Source organism: Strix uralensis, chromosome 4 (genome assembly GCF_047716275.1).
Source record: "Strix uralensis isolate ZFMK-TIS-50842 chromosome 4, bStrUra1, whole genome shotgun sequence".
NCBI lineage: Eukaryota > Metazoa > Chordata > Aves > Strigiformes > Strigidae > Strix > Strix uralensis.
The window spans coordinates 20,436,512-20,452,952 of NC_133975.1; the positions used below are offsets into that span (position 1 = coordinate 20,436,512).

The 16,441-nt window shown below is 40.1% G+C and overlaps 1 protein-coding gene across 1 annotated transcript in view; it reads right to left on the reverse strand.

Moving 5' to 3' along the window:
* Positions 1-4,631: 4,631 nt before the first annotated feature.
* Positions 4,632-16,441, reverse strand: part of DHX15 (DEAH-box helicase 15) — a 49,272-nt gene continuing 37,462 nt past the window's right edge. The window contains exons 12-14 of the mRNA XM_074865911.1: positions 14,342-14,532; positions 6,420-6,589; positions 4,632-5,197 (exon numbers count right to left, since the gene is read on the reverse strand). Coding sequence (XP_074722012.1) covers positions 5,080-5,197; positions 6,420-6,589; positions 14,342-14,532 — 479 coding nt within the window. The 3' untranslated portion in view covers positions 4,632-5,079. The remainder of the gene's footprint in view (positions 5,198-6,419; positions 6,590-14,341; positions 14,533-16,441) is intronic.

A 16,441-nucleotide genomic window follows, 5' to 3' on the forward strand; every position in this document is an offset into this window, starting at 1 on the left:
AATTTTAAAAGGTCAACAGAGTACCAATACAAGATTATACTTCCAGTAGTAAAAGATGTTTATTATTAAAACCTTCAGTTGTTCTAAAAACAAGAGAAATGGCGATTCCTCACACATTACAGTAAATGAATAAATTCATGTACTTTAGAATACAACTCTGCTTCCTAGTATCATGGTGGGGTATGGCTTTTTATTGCTAAATTGTCAGAAAACAAAGAAAACTATAGCAATCTGCTTACAAATTAATAATTGTAGCTTGACTGGATGAAAACTCCTTGCCCTTTGACTTTTGTTAAGGTATCTTTTTAAATGATATACTGAAAGCTAACTTCAGCATTTTTGCTTTAAGCTGCATTTCTTACAGCAAATAATTAGCAATTTCCAATATGCACTGTGTAGCAGAGCAGGTTGAAAATTACATGTCACAAACTGATACCGTTTCACAAGCCCTGATCCAAAAATGGAGAAGGTGATCAGAAATCGTGGTATTGCTCTGACCAAACTGATATAGAGCAACCCAAACGGGCCTGTACCAACAGCTGGGTAACCTCAGGGAATGAATACAGGTACAACAAACGGGTACATTCCTGTAACCCCCAAAGGAACTTCAAGCACGGGTCTTGCACTGGTGTATATACAGATCTCCCGAAAGCAAAAGTTCAGGGGTTTTTATGACATCAAGACATAGGAAAGCATGAAGTCACCATTTACTCTTTTCTCTGACAAAAATTCTAAATGCTATAAAATCCCTACAAATCTAAACACAGTATAACTGGTCACTTCTTTATGTCTCCATAACGTTAATAGATACATATCTAAACACAGCTTTATGTACTCAGTCATTAGTAACTACTTCTGTTTCTAACAAACCTACACATACTTATTACCTCACATCAGTATTAGCCCTTTACTGCTTTGAGGTATTAATACAGAAGCATGATTAAGATGGAAGACTCTCCTCTTTTCAAAAAAATATACTCCTTTCACTTAGTACTATTTTCCTATCATCTAATCCATTCTATATTTTCAAAAGTCCCACACTATAAATAGTTTATTTTATACGAACCACATATTTTCAAAAACCACCAGAACTCCTCTGGTAAAAATAAAAAAAAAAAAAATCACTGTAAGTAAATAAAGCATTGCTTTTCCTTTTAGATTGTTCCAAAGCAGATAACCAACTAATCCTAAGGGAGGAATTCCTCAGTACTCCAAAACAAACTTGCTTACACCCTAGCTAGTAGTTGAACGCTCCAAAGCAGCATTAGTAAGACAGGGAACTCAGCAGGACAGCCGATGGCTGACACTGGTCAGGGCAGCCGGTGTACTTCAGTCAGGGGCCCTCACTCTGCAGGCCAGCAAGAGCCACGGGGTCTTTTAGTCAGCCGTGGCATTTCACCAAACTGAATGCACAGGAAGCTAAATTTCTATTCGAGGTTAGCAAACTCTTGCATACTTTGCAATTTCCAGCCATTTCCCCCATTTACTGCAGCCTGTAGTATAAGCAGCCAAAAGCAAAGCTCTGATGATAAGCAGGACTGTGGGTGTGTTTAACTGTTCTAAGAGGGGGACAGTGACCTTCATACGCTCCTAGATAAAGCAGCCTTGTTCCTACACGTCCATCTTGGTCTCCTTTTGTTTCTCTGGGCAATGTTTTTTGACAGTTTTTCCATAAGAAAAATGGAAGTGAGGTTTTACCTTTCAACACTTATGAAAAAACAGGGCTATCCTCGAAACCAAGTTATTCTGCAGGCATCTGTTGGATCCCCGAGGTAATTCTAAGAAGAGGGTTCCTGACACAGTTTCCCTTTAGGGCCTAGAAAATGCCTTTCTCCAAGCAGTCACGCTGTCCCTTCCTTCAGAGAGGGCCAGTTAGATAACTTAGGTAACTTGCTCCCTTCCCACTGCTATATGGCTCTAAAATTACATCAAAAAGAGTGAAATTTGCAGTCACTCTAAAGGTATCCACAGCGATTAAGTGAGTCTGTAAATTACTGCCCCAAACCCTTCAACACCATCAGCTGCGAGAAATCAGTTTGTGCAGAACAGCGACTGCGCGATGCCTGCACAAGGCCACTTCCAAGCCCAGGGCCCTTCTCCGCTACGCGACCATCAGCAAGTGAAGGAACAACTGTGCACTGAGCACACAGGGTCTGCCGTGACACAACGCTTTAGCCCTAAACTGAAGTACTGCAAGCACTTTGCTTGTCAGTTCTTCAGTAAGAGAAATGTTTGTCATGATTCCCTGGAATACACAAATGTCACAAGTATCAAATCCACTGGCTTCCCCAGATGTTTGAGCTTCAGTTCCTTCCCGAAGCACTAGCCTCCAGGTTCCAGCAGGGTCCCAACAGCCAGGCTGCTTCCCAGAGCCGGCACTCCCGCTGCCAGGAGGGGAGAGGGCACAGGGCCTGCTCCAACCCCGGGGACAGCTGGGATACCCAGCAGCCTTCCAATTAAGCCAGTGACACCAGTGCACCCCAGTGCCTTCAGGTGGATTGCACAGGTGTCACTGACTTAATTGGAAGATGGCAGGGTTGCACAGCTGTCAAGAGGACATTAATTTGGCCTGTAGTATTTGCATTCCTGGTAGCAAAGACAGAGGAGAGTGAAAGATCCCAGGTTGGCTGTCACAGCCCAGGCTGAGTTGTGGGTATGACAATTAAAAGAAGAAAAAAAGAAAACCAGGCCAGAGTCTCTCCCGTGTCAAGTTCCACTCACAGCCATAGCCATCTGCTCCCCCATTCGCAAGGACCAGAGCTACTGCAGTCTCTGCCAGCTGGTTCTGGGGTCCTCAAGGGATTTCATGCTGAGAACTGGCTGTGTTTGTGGACCTTGCCATACCTAGGAAAAGTCACACAGAAGGTGGTTCTACACCATTTAGCTGAAGGCTTCACATGAATACTAGAGAAATGCTTACCCAGGGAGCAGCCATTTTTCAGCATTGCACAAAGTAGTCCCCTCTGCCCCCCAAAAGGAGGGCAAGCAAGCCATCATGAAACCCCACATATTGAACTTGAGTTATCCTAAAGCAGGAATTTGCAAAACATTTGATTTCAAACTAGTATTCCTAAGCATACAAATTGTTTAAGAAGTTTAGGACCCTTGCTCTTTTAAATAAAAATTCTCCTAACTGCAGTCAGAAAACTTAATCCAGTTCAACATTTTATGAAGACTCAACCTCTCTCCTTCCTACTGAAAATTATTTCACAGGGCAGGAAAGTCCAGACCCATCCCACAATGCCTGACTTGGGGAGATCCCCCATCCCTTCACTTGCTTACAGAACTTGAGGCAGACTCAGAAGTCCCACTGTGTATTATAAATTCACTCAAATTTTAATCTTCAGTCACGTTTTCATTGCTAATAAAAAAATTTCAAAACAGCGATTTATAAAAAAAAAGTTGGAATTAGAAGAAAATCCTCAAACTGCTTGATTACAAGTAATGCTATAGCTAACTGCTATTATTTAAACAGGATACCCCAAAACATTAGTGCTTGAGATTAGCCAAACTGAGGTTAGTTGCCACCTCGCCAAACATAACCTATTTCTGCTTCAGCCTTACAGCATGACAGCACACAGCGCCCGTTCTAGGGGAACCTGTTTCAGCAAGAGCTGCTGCAGCTTCTCTTTGCCAGAAGGACCAAATCTCAGTGTATTCCAGGGAGAGGGAAAACAGGAATCTGATCAAATACACTGAGTCACAGAATCCCAGAACGGTTTGGGTTGGAAGAGACCTTAAAGATCCAACCCCCCTGCCATGGGCAGGGACACCTTCCACTAGACCATGTTGCTCAAAGCCCTGTACAACCTGGCCTTGAACACTTCCAGGGAGGGGGCAGCCACCACCCCATCTGGGCAACCTGTTCCAGTGTCTCACCACCCTCACAGTAACAAGTTTCTTCCTTACACCTAATCTAAATCTTCCCTGTTTCAGTTCAAAACCATTACCCCTCATCCTATCGCTACACTCCCTGATCAAGAGTCCCTCCCCACCTTTCCTGTAGGCCCCCTTTAAGTACTGGGAGGCTGCTATAAGGTCTCCCCAGAGCCTTCTCTAAGGTGAACAACCCCAACTCTCTCAGCCTGACCTCACAGGGGAAGTGCTCCAGCCCCCGATCAAATCTTACTATAAATGCCACATGGGATTAGCTTGCCCAAATTGAAAATGCTGTCAAGTCATATTTCACCGAAAATCACTACAAAGTTACAATGGTGCAATGTAATTTGACCTACAGTGTCGCTTATGCTGCTATTTGTGTGGATCTTAAACCGCATCTGAACATTGCCCAGCAGGGTAATTCCTAACTGGCCAGACACTTCACAGGACATATTATTACAATTCTGTCCAAGAAATATCTAGGAGTATGTTTGAAGAATGCATTCTCCAAAAACATCTGCACGCACTTCATTTTTAAAAGTTTCCTACATAATTTAAACAAATTTGCAAGGGATTAACATTATATGCATTATATTGATGTCATCTTAACTGTGCTGCTTAAGCATCCACACTTTTAGTATTAAAATATTAAACTACTGCCATGTCAATAAAACAGCAGTTTAATGGGAGACTAAATGGCTTTTCAGGTTTTGATCAAAACAATAGAAATACTGACATACTGTGGCACAAAATTAGTATAAATAGACTTTATTGAAGTCAGTACCTTTGTACTGAAGCCGAAGATTGTGTCTACATAAGCACAAGTTGTAACATTTCACAACTTCTAAAAGGAATGTCAACAATTACAACGATCATGCATACCATGGTCGATAATCACATTTTTAGAAGCATTTTCAACCATTTCTAAAGAAATGCTTATAACATTGTTATATATAGAACTACTTTCAATAAACTGCAAAACATTGATCAGCTTTTCCAGTATGAGCTACAGTGTCAACACAAAAGGGAGGCATAAATGTTTAATTTATGAAATCAGAATGGAATATTTACTGTAAAGAAAAATTAAAAAGCTTTCAAATAAAGGCCATTATTGAACCAAAGTGAAGAGCACAACTTGAACTTTGAATCCTTTCATCTCTTAAAGCTGTCCTCTGAATAACTTCAGTTCAAAGCATAAATTCAGTACTGTGAGTATTCCTTGGACTGAAGTTTGGCAATGATGCGATCCAACTGTCTCTTTGCTTCGCACTGTGGAAAATTGCTCATGTCATAATATTGAGGGGCAATTTTCACCAGCCTGTCAAAAAAGGAAAAGTTTGTTACTAATACTCAAACTTTAAGATGCATCCTACAGAAATTCTAGAACTGAAACAAATATTATCTGTTATTTTCAGCTCATGCTACGATTCTAAGATTAATGAAAGTTTACGCACATGCACACACATTTAAATCAGTCCCATCCTGTGCAAACACCCACATCCAAAGCAAAAAAGCAAGCACTTGGGTCTCGCAAGATGCTCCTGCAGTTCAGCCACTTGTCTCTTACAGATCCACACTGCTGCTCCGATACATGCCACAGTAGCCCATACAGTAGAGCTGCTGCTTAATGTCAAGCCACAGAAGCCCACCTAAATATCAGTTTGTTAAAAGTACAGTTCAGCCATAGCTGTTTTAAGCTTAAAAAAGCAATCAAGGCCATAGGATCCTGCTTTAGGCTATACAACACTTATTCAGAGAAAGATTTCTAAGGAAAGATTCAAACATTTTCCATTAAAATGCTACGGACTATATATATATATATATATGCTATGTTTTCTGGCTTACAAATCTTCAAACTCTTTCTGCACAACAGGACAATTTCAACAACAGCTGAAGAGTCTCCCATGTCCCCAAAGCTTACAACTTGGCAGTTGAAGTATAACCTTAAAGACAGGCAAGATGATTCAGATCTCTGTTTGCCAGCAGAGGATCAGGCCTCAATCTCCTTGATATACACTCTACTGACAAACTGATATTATTACAAGGCAGTACCAGTATTACCACCTCTTTCCTTCATATTTTGAGAAGGCACTGAATCCTGTTCAGATCCTTCCAGAAAAACGAGACACCTACTGCCAAGAGAGGTCCCAGAGGTCCCTCTTGAGAACAGAGGCATCTACCAGTATCTCTTAACTCAGGTACACAAGTGGGTGCTAGGACACAGCCCCAAACCTAGCAGCTCCAGGAGCTCCTTCCCAAGAGACTTACTGAAGTAACTGGTTTTAAGGCAAGCATCTCTGTGCACTGCATACAGAGCCCAGGCAGCCAAGTTTTACACACAACTGCCACAAACAGAAACAAGTACCCACAAAGAAAAACTTTAGTCATCTACAAGATCTCAAGTCCATGCCATTGCCATTCCCCAAACCATTTTAATAATATTAGCTTCAGAAAAAGTGAAAGGAATTACCTCAATTTAAAAAAGAAAAAAGAAAAGAGCTTTACAGTAGGTCATGACTGTTTTAAGACTTTTGGCTTACCATTCTGGCTTGATGTCTGTACATGTCCGGATGTAATTCTTCGTTGTAAGGACAAACTCATTATAGAGCACCCATTCTGGTTTATGATCAAGAACAGTGGAGGGATGCAACTGCACCACCTGGTTATCTTTTACTGTTAAGTAATGCCCTGTTCGTTCCAAATGTGCCACCTAAGTAAAAAGACATTCTTTCATTACCACAGGCAATTTTTAAATGAAGTGATTTCAAGCTGACTTAAGTGTTCTATACAAAACATACTATCCCAACTTCAAAACCTCATCTAAATTTGGTGCATTACTTGACCACTTCAACTATTCAGGTTTTTTTATAGACACAATCAAGATGCCAGATGTTTTTGCTAACTGCCACGGTAAGTGTATATTCTACAATTCAAGCAACATACAAAAATAGTTATCACCCAAAGAGAAGAATCATTATTAGAACAGCAGCAACACGAAGAGAAGTACTGGAAAGGAACATCTACTGGACAGGTTTGTAACATCACACAAAGTCAGCTGTGGTCTACCACAGACATCCGCTTCACGCACCTCACTGTACTAGTACTGTGGGACCGGTAAGCCACATCAGCCTTGCAAGTTTTTATTAGTACTGTGTTTCAGTGGTAATTTTACTGATACACAGATTATTCTGCAAATCCTCTCACACAGTGGGCCTGAAAAAAATATGCCAGTCCAGTAAGAACAGGAAGTTTAGTATGTCAGAAATAAGAACAGTCTTGTTACAGCATGAGCTTCAGAGCTGGAAAATGTAGGTTCAGCAACACACTTCTGTTGTGACCTTGGTGAAAATCAATTAACCTCTCTCTGACTAAGCTTCTTGCTCTATGAAAGGGAATAATGCCTACCTCGCCAAGATGCTCCGATACCTAGCTCATTAAGATTTGGTAAAGCAGACCGTTATCCTTAGGATATCCTCTGTAAGAACAGTTAATCTAACAGAACAGGTAACTAAAATTAACCTTTTGATACTGGTAATTCAAGATGACCCAAGTACTTATTTCATTACATATATATACACAAAAATACTCTAAAAAGGTTAAGCAGGATGGAAAACGGCTGAAAGATGTCTGAAAGACACATTTTTAAGCAGATCATCGTTAGCTGCTTTCCTTTAATATAGACTGTGTACTTCCTTGTTTTCTTAATTCCTAGGTATCTCACCTTTTTCTTTTTTTTTTGCCTAGTCAAAGGCAAATTCCATCTATCAGATTAAAATTCCAGGATTTCTAAAGCAACAGCTACCTCAAATTTTAAGTCAGAATATCTCCTTAATAACAAATTAATTATTGTGCCTGTGCTTCTCATTTTACGATATTAATATCCAGAACCTGTTTTACAAGTGGCATAAAGTATTTCAATAGTCTGCAAACCTTTTCACACACGATTTTAGACATTACACTGCTACTTTATTTCAAGTCTGGGGAATCCATGGAGGTGCTTTTAAATGGAGATTAACAGTGCACCGTCTGTAACGATTCTGCCTTAATTTCATCCAACTCAATCCAACGTTTGCAAAATTAAATAGCAGTATAGCTGGAAACCCAACTAGACTAGAAACTCATCTGTCACAGACTGAGCACAATCACAGCACACATGTTGCTGGGGGATTATGCTTTTTTTAAATTTTTTTTTTTTTTTAAAAACACATCAATTTCATTTTTCAGATCAAAAGTAAAGCATGTGTACAAAAACATCTGGGTGCTTCATCTGTTTCTGTTCTTCCTATAAAAGAAGAGAACAATTCACTCATTTAGGTTTCATTCTAGAAAACAGTCTGCTGTTAAATTTAAATCAATACAAGTTACCTTTAGCACCTCAGTCTCACTCAGATGTATTAAAATAGTAAAGTTATCATCTAGCTTTCCCAGATACAACTCTTTAAGGAAATGGTATATATTTCTTGTTTACTTTGTGTAATTCTGAACTAGGTAAAAAGATTCTGGAATAACTAAATTAAGCATACTCAAAGAAAAAGAAATGCTACAGAGAATTACAGTTAGCTCTTAATTTCCAGGGAAGGACAGGGACTGGAATAACCCCAATTAAGAAAAAATGTTTCCTTAGAACATGGATATTGGGGATAAGTCACTTATGTGGTTACATACTGTTACGACTTCTTTCGACCTGAGCTAACATTGAGCTACGGTATTTAACCTATTTAGATGTTTCTATTCAGTATGCTTTAGTACACAGATTGGTAAAGAGTTTCAGGTTCACTAATGGCAATGCTCTAACACAAAATATGCAGAGGGAAGCTATGGCTCCACAGCAAGCAATGATGATTGGTCAGCTACTGCGTTTTCTTGCTCCCTCCTGGCCCAAGTTGCTTCAGCACAGTTGCAAGCACCAAGGCTGACATAGGGGAGTGAACGAGGACACACAGGAGGCAGCATATATACACTTGTGCTGCTTTGAAGCCCTGGCACGCAACCAGTTCCAGCGCCTGTAAAATGCAATGCAGTGGTGGTTGGGGCCAGATGTCCTCCAGAGGTCCCTTCCAACCTCAACTTTCTGTGATGTTTTTCAGAGTATAAAAAGCATGAGCTTCCACAGAAGCCACAGAATCATACAAAGCACATCTAAGAAATGGGTTCATTTTTCAATAAGTAGTGGTAGTAAGCAAGATACGAGGGAACACACTTGAACCCAGATATCATCAAGGAATCTGTCGTGGTAGTATAAAACATTTGTGAATAAGCTACCCTATTGAAGCTATTAACGCTACTGACTACACAAGTAAGGAGCTACTCAAACAGGACTCTAAAAGGATCATAAAGAGCCAAGTCAGCCCTTGGTCTCTGCAACAGGTTACTCTGCAGACCAAGAAAGCCCACCTGCCAATGATTTAGAGACGATTACAATGCTTTTATCAACATGACAAACCCACATGGAAACAGTGGCCACCACGGCACATGCCACCATAAGAAAGGGTTTTAGTTCAAGTTCTTGTAACAGAGGTTTCAAGGATGTCACACCCTCCTGTGAAATTTTACATGTACTTGTGCTTATTTATTGTCCATCACATCACTGAACCTAGAGGGCCCAACCAAGGGTCTTCAAACATGTCAAACACTGTAAATTCAAATGCACTTAAAATGGCAAAAGCAGGCATAGCATCAACAAGATCCAATCTTTTTTAGATTTAAGGCTACAAATTTTGGCAGGCTAGTGTTGACAGAGAGTTTAGAGAAATGATTGTTTCTTGTCTTTTTGAAAAAAGAATGCTAGCAGCCACCAAAGGAGCAATGTCAGTTGCTTGGATTTCTGAAATTTCTGCTTGCACAGCACACAACCATGTTTCTGAAGCTGTTAAAAAGTTTTTAACTGTTCTTCTGCATTCTTAAAGAGCAAAATGAATACCACTGGTGACCACCTTGCTGTTATAGGTTTATTTTATTACCATTCAATTATTGTAAGATCCTGATTATGTAAAGGCTACAAAAATATACATCATTCCATACAGGAAATAACATGAAAAAAATGAGCAGCAGCAAGAATGAGATTTTAATTAACAGTTCAATCATGTGACACTGAACTTCCTGTATAGCACAGGTCACTTAACTTCATCCTCTGTAGCAACCCTGATACAGTCTGTGTTTGACTAAGCCACGTCTTCCAAAAAAGGTTCCAAAGCTTGATTTGAAGACACCACAGGACTTTGTTCAGCCTTTAAATTCCAACTTAAATTTTCAACTATCAATTCCTGTTCTGCTTTCGTGACTAGATTGGAAATAAAAATGATAAATACCCAAGTTCTTGAAAGCAACTGGTAGTATCAGTCTCAAAAAAAGAAAAAAACATCACTAAGAGGAAAGAAGACCCATCTTTAAGAAACTTTGGCATTTGCTTGCCTTTTACAATTCAAACAGTGTCCTTAGCTTACTTCCTGGAGTATTTTTTGCTTAGTCTTTACTACAGTTATTTCAGCTACATGTCTATTAACACTTCAAAAATTGTGAGCTTAGTTTTTCTACTTCTGTTGAGTAAATAACCATCTATACCTAGTTCGTGAGTTTTGTTGCCAAATTACAATTATGTTACAGTTGTACAATTTTCCAGTCCCCCTCCCTACTTAAGACAGGATATGTCTAGCACTGAAGTATCACAGAATCATCTAGGTTGGAAAGGACCTTGAAGATCATCTAGTCCAACTGTTAACCTAGCATTGGCAGTTTCCAACTACACCATATCCCTCAGTGCTATGTCAACTCGACTCTTAAACACCTCCAGGGATGGGGACTCCACCACTGCCCTGGGCAGCCCATTCCAATGCCTAACAACCCGTTCTGTAAAGAAATGCTTCCTAATATCCAGTCTAAACCTTCCCTGGCGCAACTTGAGGCCATTCCCTCTTGTCTTATCACTCATTACTTGGTTAAAGAGGCTCATCCCCAGCTCTCTGCAACCTCCTTTCAGGTAGTTGTAGAGGGCGATGAGGTCTCCCCTCAGCCTCCTCTTCTCCAAACTAAACAATCCCAGTTCCCTCAGCCGCTCCTCGTACGACATGTGCTCCCAACCCTTCACCAGCTTCGTTGCCCTTCTCTGGACACGCTCAAGTAATTCAATGTCCTTTTTGTAGTGAGGGGCCCAAAACTGAACACAGGAATCGAGGTGCGGCCTCACCAGTGCCGAGTACAGGGGTAAGATCCCTTCCCTGTCCCTGCTGGCCACGCTATTTCTGATACAGGCCAGGATGCCATTGGCCTTCTTGGCCACCTGGGCACACTGCTGGCTCATGTTCAGCCGGCTGTCAATCAACACCCCCAGGTCCCTCTCTGACTGGCAGCTCTCCAGCCACTCCTCCCCAAGCCTGTAGCGCTGCTGGGGGTGTTGTGGCCCAAGTGCAGCATTTGGCCTTATTGAAGCTCATACAGTTGGCCTTAGCCCATCGTTCCAGCCTATACTGAGTAAGTACTAAGAAAGCAGTATTTCTGAGGTATTTTATTTTTAATGAGCAGTTTCTTAGTGATTTTACAAGCACCACTCTCACTCTATTTTATACATACTTTGCCTATTCTGATGTTTGATACAGGAAGTTAATGGGAAAAGCCAATAGAAGTTTTCCAGTATAAAAACTAGAAGAAACCAGTGACATAGCACAAAAGTTTTATAAGACACTTAACTTCTTATCACTATCTATCCTTCCAGAAGTTTTTCTACACAGAGAATTGTTGGCAGTTTTAAACTATTTTACTATTCCCTTTGCTTAGCTGTGGCAGATTTACTGGAATTCAAGTTTCTATTTAAATATGAAGGGAAAAGAGATGATTCGTTACCAGCAGAAATTCCACATTTATCAGTCACTGACACACAACTGAAGACAGGCAAATCTACAGTACTTAGTACTAACTATATAATTAGTACTATTTCAACAGTTAATACAGGCCCACACTGTCTGACATCAACCACAGGTTTTGATTAGTACAGGAATTTCTACAGTAAAATTTTATGATTGCTTTACGGACACTAGGCAATTACCAAAGTATAAGACAATGCAGTTAATGAGAACTATTTCAGAACAATGGCTGCTACTGTTTTTTCCACGGAAGAATCAACTTCTGCCAAGTGTTGCCCATAGACGTTAGTACTTTACATGCAGATACCATCTACTGTAAGTGCAAACACTTTGCAAGTGCTCAGACTTGGAATTCCACACATGAGGACAAAGCATGATGCATGCATTTCATTACTCAGGTTTTCTGAACAAGATCCCCCCAAATGCCAGAGCCTGAATATCTGCTTGGAGATGGTACAATGTGCATACAGACTACATTAAGTACTTCAGCGGCTGGTAAATAACATCTCTTTTCAGTATTTATAAGTTTTTGTAGGTATTTCTAAGTTTTCTACTGAAGAATACTCAAAGCAATATGGAATTTGTGAGAGAAGGTCAGAGTCAAGGTCCAACAGGTATCACACTATCATGGAGGTTAAAGAGGCAAAGAAACTGAGAACAAAATGGACTCAAACACATCGAAGGAGAAACTATTGAAATGGCTTCCACTCCAAATGCCTTCACAGCAGGTCTGCCATAGCTATCTCTTGATTCAGTTAAAAAATTCAGTTAGGCTTTTGGGTGAGGAAGGTGGTAAATAACCTCTTGTTCACAGAAGCCCAAGGACACTTCTGGAAAGGCTTTCACTACACTATTCACAGCAAAAATACAAAGTTAGATCTTTTAACTTCTGAGCAGTAGAGACCAAAAAGCTACCTGCACCAACCATGCAGTGCCACATCCATGGTAGGAAAACATCTATTAGAGGGAGAGTTTCACTCTGAGCAACATAAAACAAGCTGACAGTGCACAAACTTTCAAGGACATGACCTCTTATAGGTCCAAGGAAATTAAGCAAGCCATAGGGTACTCTGCCGAACAAAGCACAGCTGTGGCAATCACACCTGCCTCACCCAGCTGGGGCCCAGCAAGGACTGTTAGGCAGAACTGTTCTTGGTCTTGCAAAACATTACAGAATTAAAGGGGTAGGTGGGAATGTGTACTCATGTGTGTCCCCCGAGAAAGATGAAGAAAACATGTCCCAAAAGAAAGGGCTGAACACAATGACTAGCCCGCTTGTCTGAGGAGTTACAGCAAGTCAGTCTTTAGAAACACTTTAATATTTCAAAGCAGCCAACAGCCTTACTCTCCCATTTGCATCCGGTGAAATGCATTTGCTGACATTGGGACTCCTGTATTCCAAAAACCCAGAAATATGTTGCTGCTACAGACTGGCTGAGCCCTGGGGAAGGCATTGATTCCAGGGCAGGGCAGGGAGGTGGTGGTGGTAGTGTGTGTTTAAACATATGTGGTATTCAAATCTGGGCCCCAGTCAGGATGTGGTAAGCGTATGCCTGACAAGCTGCTTGCCATTCTAACCTGCACAGCGCTGACTAATGGCTCCCTTTTCAACTGGTAAGCTTTTGTGCTCAAACACCACTAGAGCATAGCTCAAGCAAAAAAATGAGGAAATGGCATGATACCAGTCAGCCTCTTAAGGATAACAAGGTTGTGTCGTCCAGAAGTGAGATATCAGGCTCTAGCAGACACATTGCCGAGGTGCATTAGAATGCATGTTTGCAAGGAAAACCATAACCATAAGTCCAGAGTCAAGGAGGATGAAGACTTGCTCCCATTAAAGGTTTTGTACCCCTGGGTCTGCAAGAGCCAGCAAAGCGACTCTTCTAGCCTCAGGGGTGAATGCTGAAGAGAAACAACACAGCCTGACAATACTATGCAAAGAAACCCCATCAACGGAAGAAAAAAAAAAAAAAAAAAAATGAAGCTTGCATTCTAGCTTGGAGGCATGCTTTAAGATGGAATGCAAAGCATCCAGGAGGTAGCCGTGGAGACTGGCTTCCACACCATCCTGGTTCAAGAGGCAAAAGAGTTACAAAAGGGCATACATCTTGAGACTACAGACCTGCTCCAGTACTTGTGACTCATGTAAAAGTGAAATAGAAATATGGAAAAGTATGCAAAAGAAAATACTCTCCTTCTATAAGGATTACATATAATTAGTATTTATATACAACTATACTTCCCCTGTTTGTACCAGATTATAAACAAACAATTTAAAAGCTACATACTCTTCAGTTACTTCAAAATGTTTTATGAAGCTACTTCCTCAGCTATTCAGAAATTAGTGATCAAATCCTGACTGATTATGCCAGAAACAGTATTTTGATATTAGTCAGATTGCCTACAACTTCTCTTCCAAGTAAGATTTGACTAAAAAGAGAGTACTAGAGTAATAACCAGGCAGTCTGACAAAGACTAAGAGGTAGTAGTTAGCCACATATAATTTAAGTAATTATTAATAAAAGTTTGATAGATTATAAGCACCATACTAACATTAAAAAACACATAAACACTGAACTATGTTCCCTACAAGAACACACACATACCTGCATGAAATACCCAGTAACTAATGCCTTTCTTATGTTGATGTAATAGTCTCGGCTGGTAAAGTCTGTGCTTCTACGTGGCAAATTAAATCTATCCATGATTCGTGACAGCTGTTGGCGTACATTGTCTGCAGACATCAGGGACCTGTAGTTAATGAAGTTGTCATAACACCACTGAACCGACTCATGATCTGCAACATTAAAACACATGAATCAAAAATTAGTATTTCATCTAATTAGAACAAGTAAATAAAACAGCAACTAACCGACTGATCAGTCAGATGAACCAGAAAAAAATATCCATAAACTTTTATAAATAACAACAGTTCTTGCATTGCCCAAATTGTTTTCTATTCAGGAAGCATGTGGTCAAGACAAAAGAAAATCAGCTTTTTTCCCCCCTCGCCAACATAACATACACACAATCACTGATGCTTTGCTGAAATACCACACCAATAAATTTGCAGATTTTAAAAATCACATCCTGCAACTAGAAGGATCATCTTCCAAACCTGCAGTGTAAAATGTAACTGCATGTAAGGAACACTGCACAATTTTAACTGTAGCATGCAATGAACATACAATAAGACTGTACATAATTATATTGTATTTGAGAAACGAAACCCTCCTTAATTTAAGCATTCAAGTAACAGTTAAGAGCTTTACGGACTTATCTAAGTGTGACACACCTCTCAGCAGTTTAAGTGAATGTAGGTGAATGGTAAAATACAGCGTCAGTAACAGAAGTCTGTACTCTTAAGATACTGTTTCTACTGCTGGTAACTCTGAAATCTGTTAAGACAGCAAGCCTAAGCCATTCTGCCAGGATAAAAACCTGCATGTTTAACACCAAGGAACCCAGTTCTCCCTACCAATTCTGTTACTTTTCAAGTGAAGCTCCTCTTACCTTTATCAGTTTAATAATCAAACAAAACCAGCCTTAACAAAAAATAAAACAGTATCTCTTGTACAGAGACTACTCTTAATTTGCATTGAAAAAACAAATCTTATGTAATTTGAGGAAAATTTAAGTTCTTTCTGCGCTTTATCTTATAGAATATATTCAAAATTAAGTATGAATGCTGAAGCTCTTGAACACTATACAGTAGAATAACTGAAGTACCATAGCACGTTACTTTCTGTGCCATTTAAACTGAGCATTTTAGATAACCCGTAACTGGTTTATATTGTTCTAGATATAAACAGTAGCAGCATTTTGTCTTCTGATCCTGAATCCCAGAAATTCTACTCAATTTCACAGTGAAACTGAACTAAAGATTATTCCTCAGATAATTCCATCTCTCAGCAACCTGAGGATGAAAGCAGTGGCTTCCAGAAATATGCACACACAAAATGTCTGGAAGATCCTGTTAACTAAAAACCTAATAGAAAAAACAAGCACCACGTCTCCAACTCACAGGTGTTTAGTATAAGGTTCTCAGCTACTGTATTAAAGTTTTGAATACTTCTGTTTGGACTGTTACTCTGAAGATACCCTTATTTTGGATTGCCACATAATAAGGTATTAGAATGTTTCAATGCAAAGTTTCTAGATCAAAGCCGCAAAGGGACACCGAGTTGTCTGTCTTTTTATTCAGGGTAAGAGTGCTGCTTTTTTGTTTGCTTACAGAAGATGCAACTAGAACACCTAATTGAACCTGGTTGGCAGTTAAGAGGAATCTTTTTACTTTTAACAGTGACTTATCCTGGTGGTAAGAGTGTGCCACTTACATTGTCATTTGTTAAGAGAACGCCTAGGTTCACCTACTCCTTCCCATATTTTTCAAACTACTAAAACATACTTCAGCTATGCTGAGGAGGACCATACATTTTCCCTGAAATCCATACACAAAATTACGGAATCACAGAATGGTTTGGGCTGGAAGGGACCTTAAAGATCATCTTGCTCCAATCCCCTTGCAGGGGAAGGCAGGGACACCTTCCACTAGACAAGGTTGTTCAAAGCCCCGTCTAACCTGGCTGTGGGAAAGAAGCACAGGGAGGGAGCAGCCAAAACTTCTCTGGGCAACCTGTGCCAGTGTCTCACCACCCTCACAGTGAAGAATTTCTTACTAATATCTAATCTAAGTCTACCCTCTT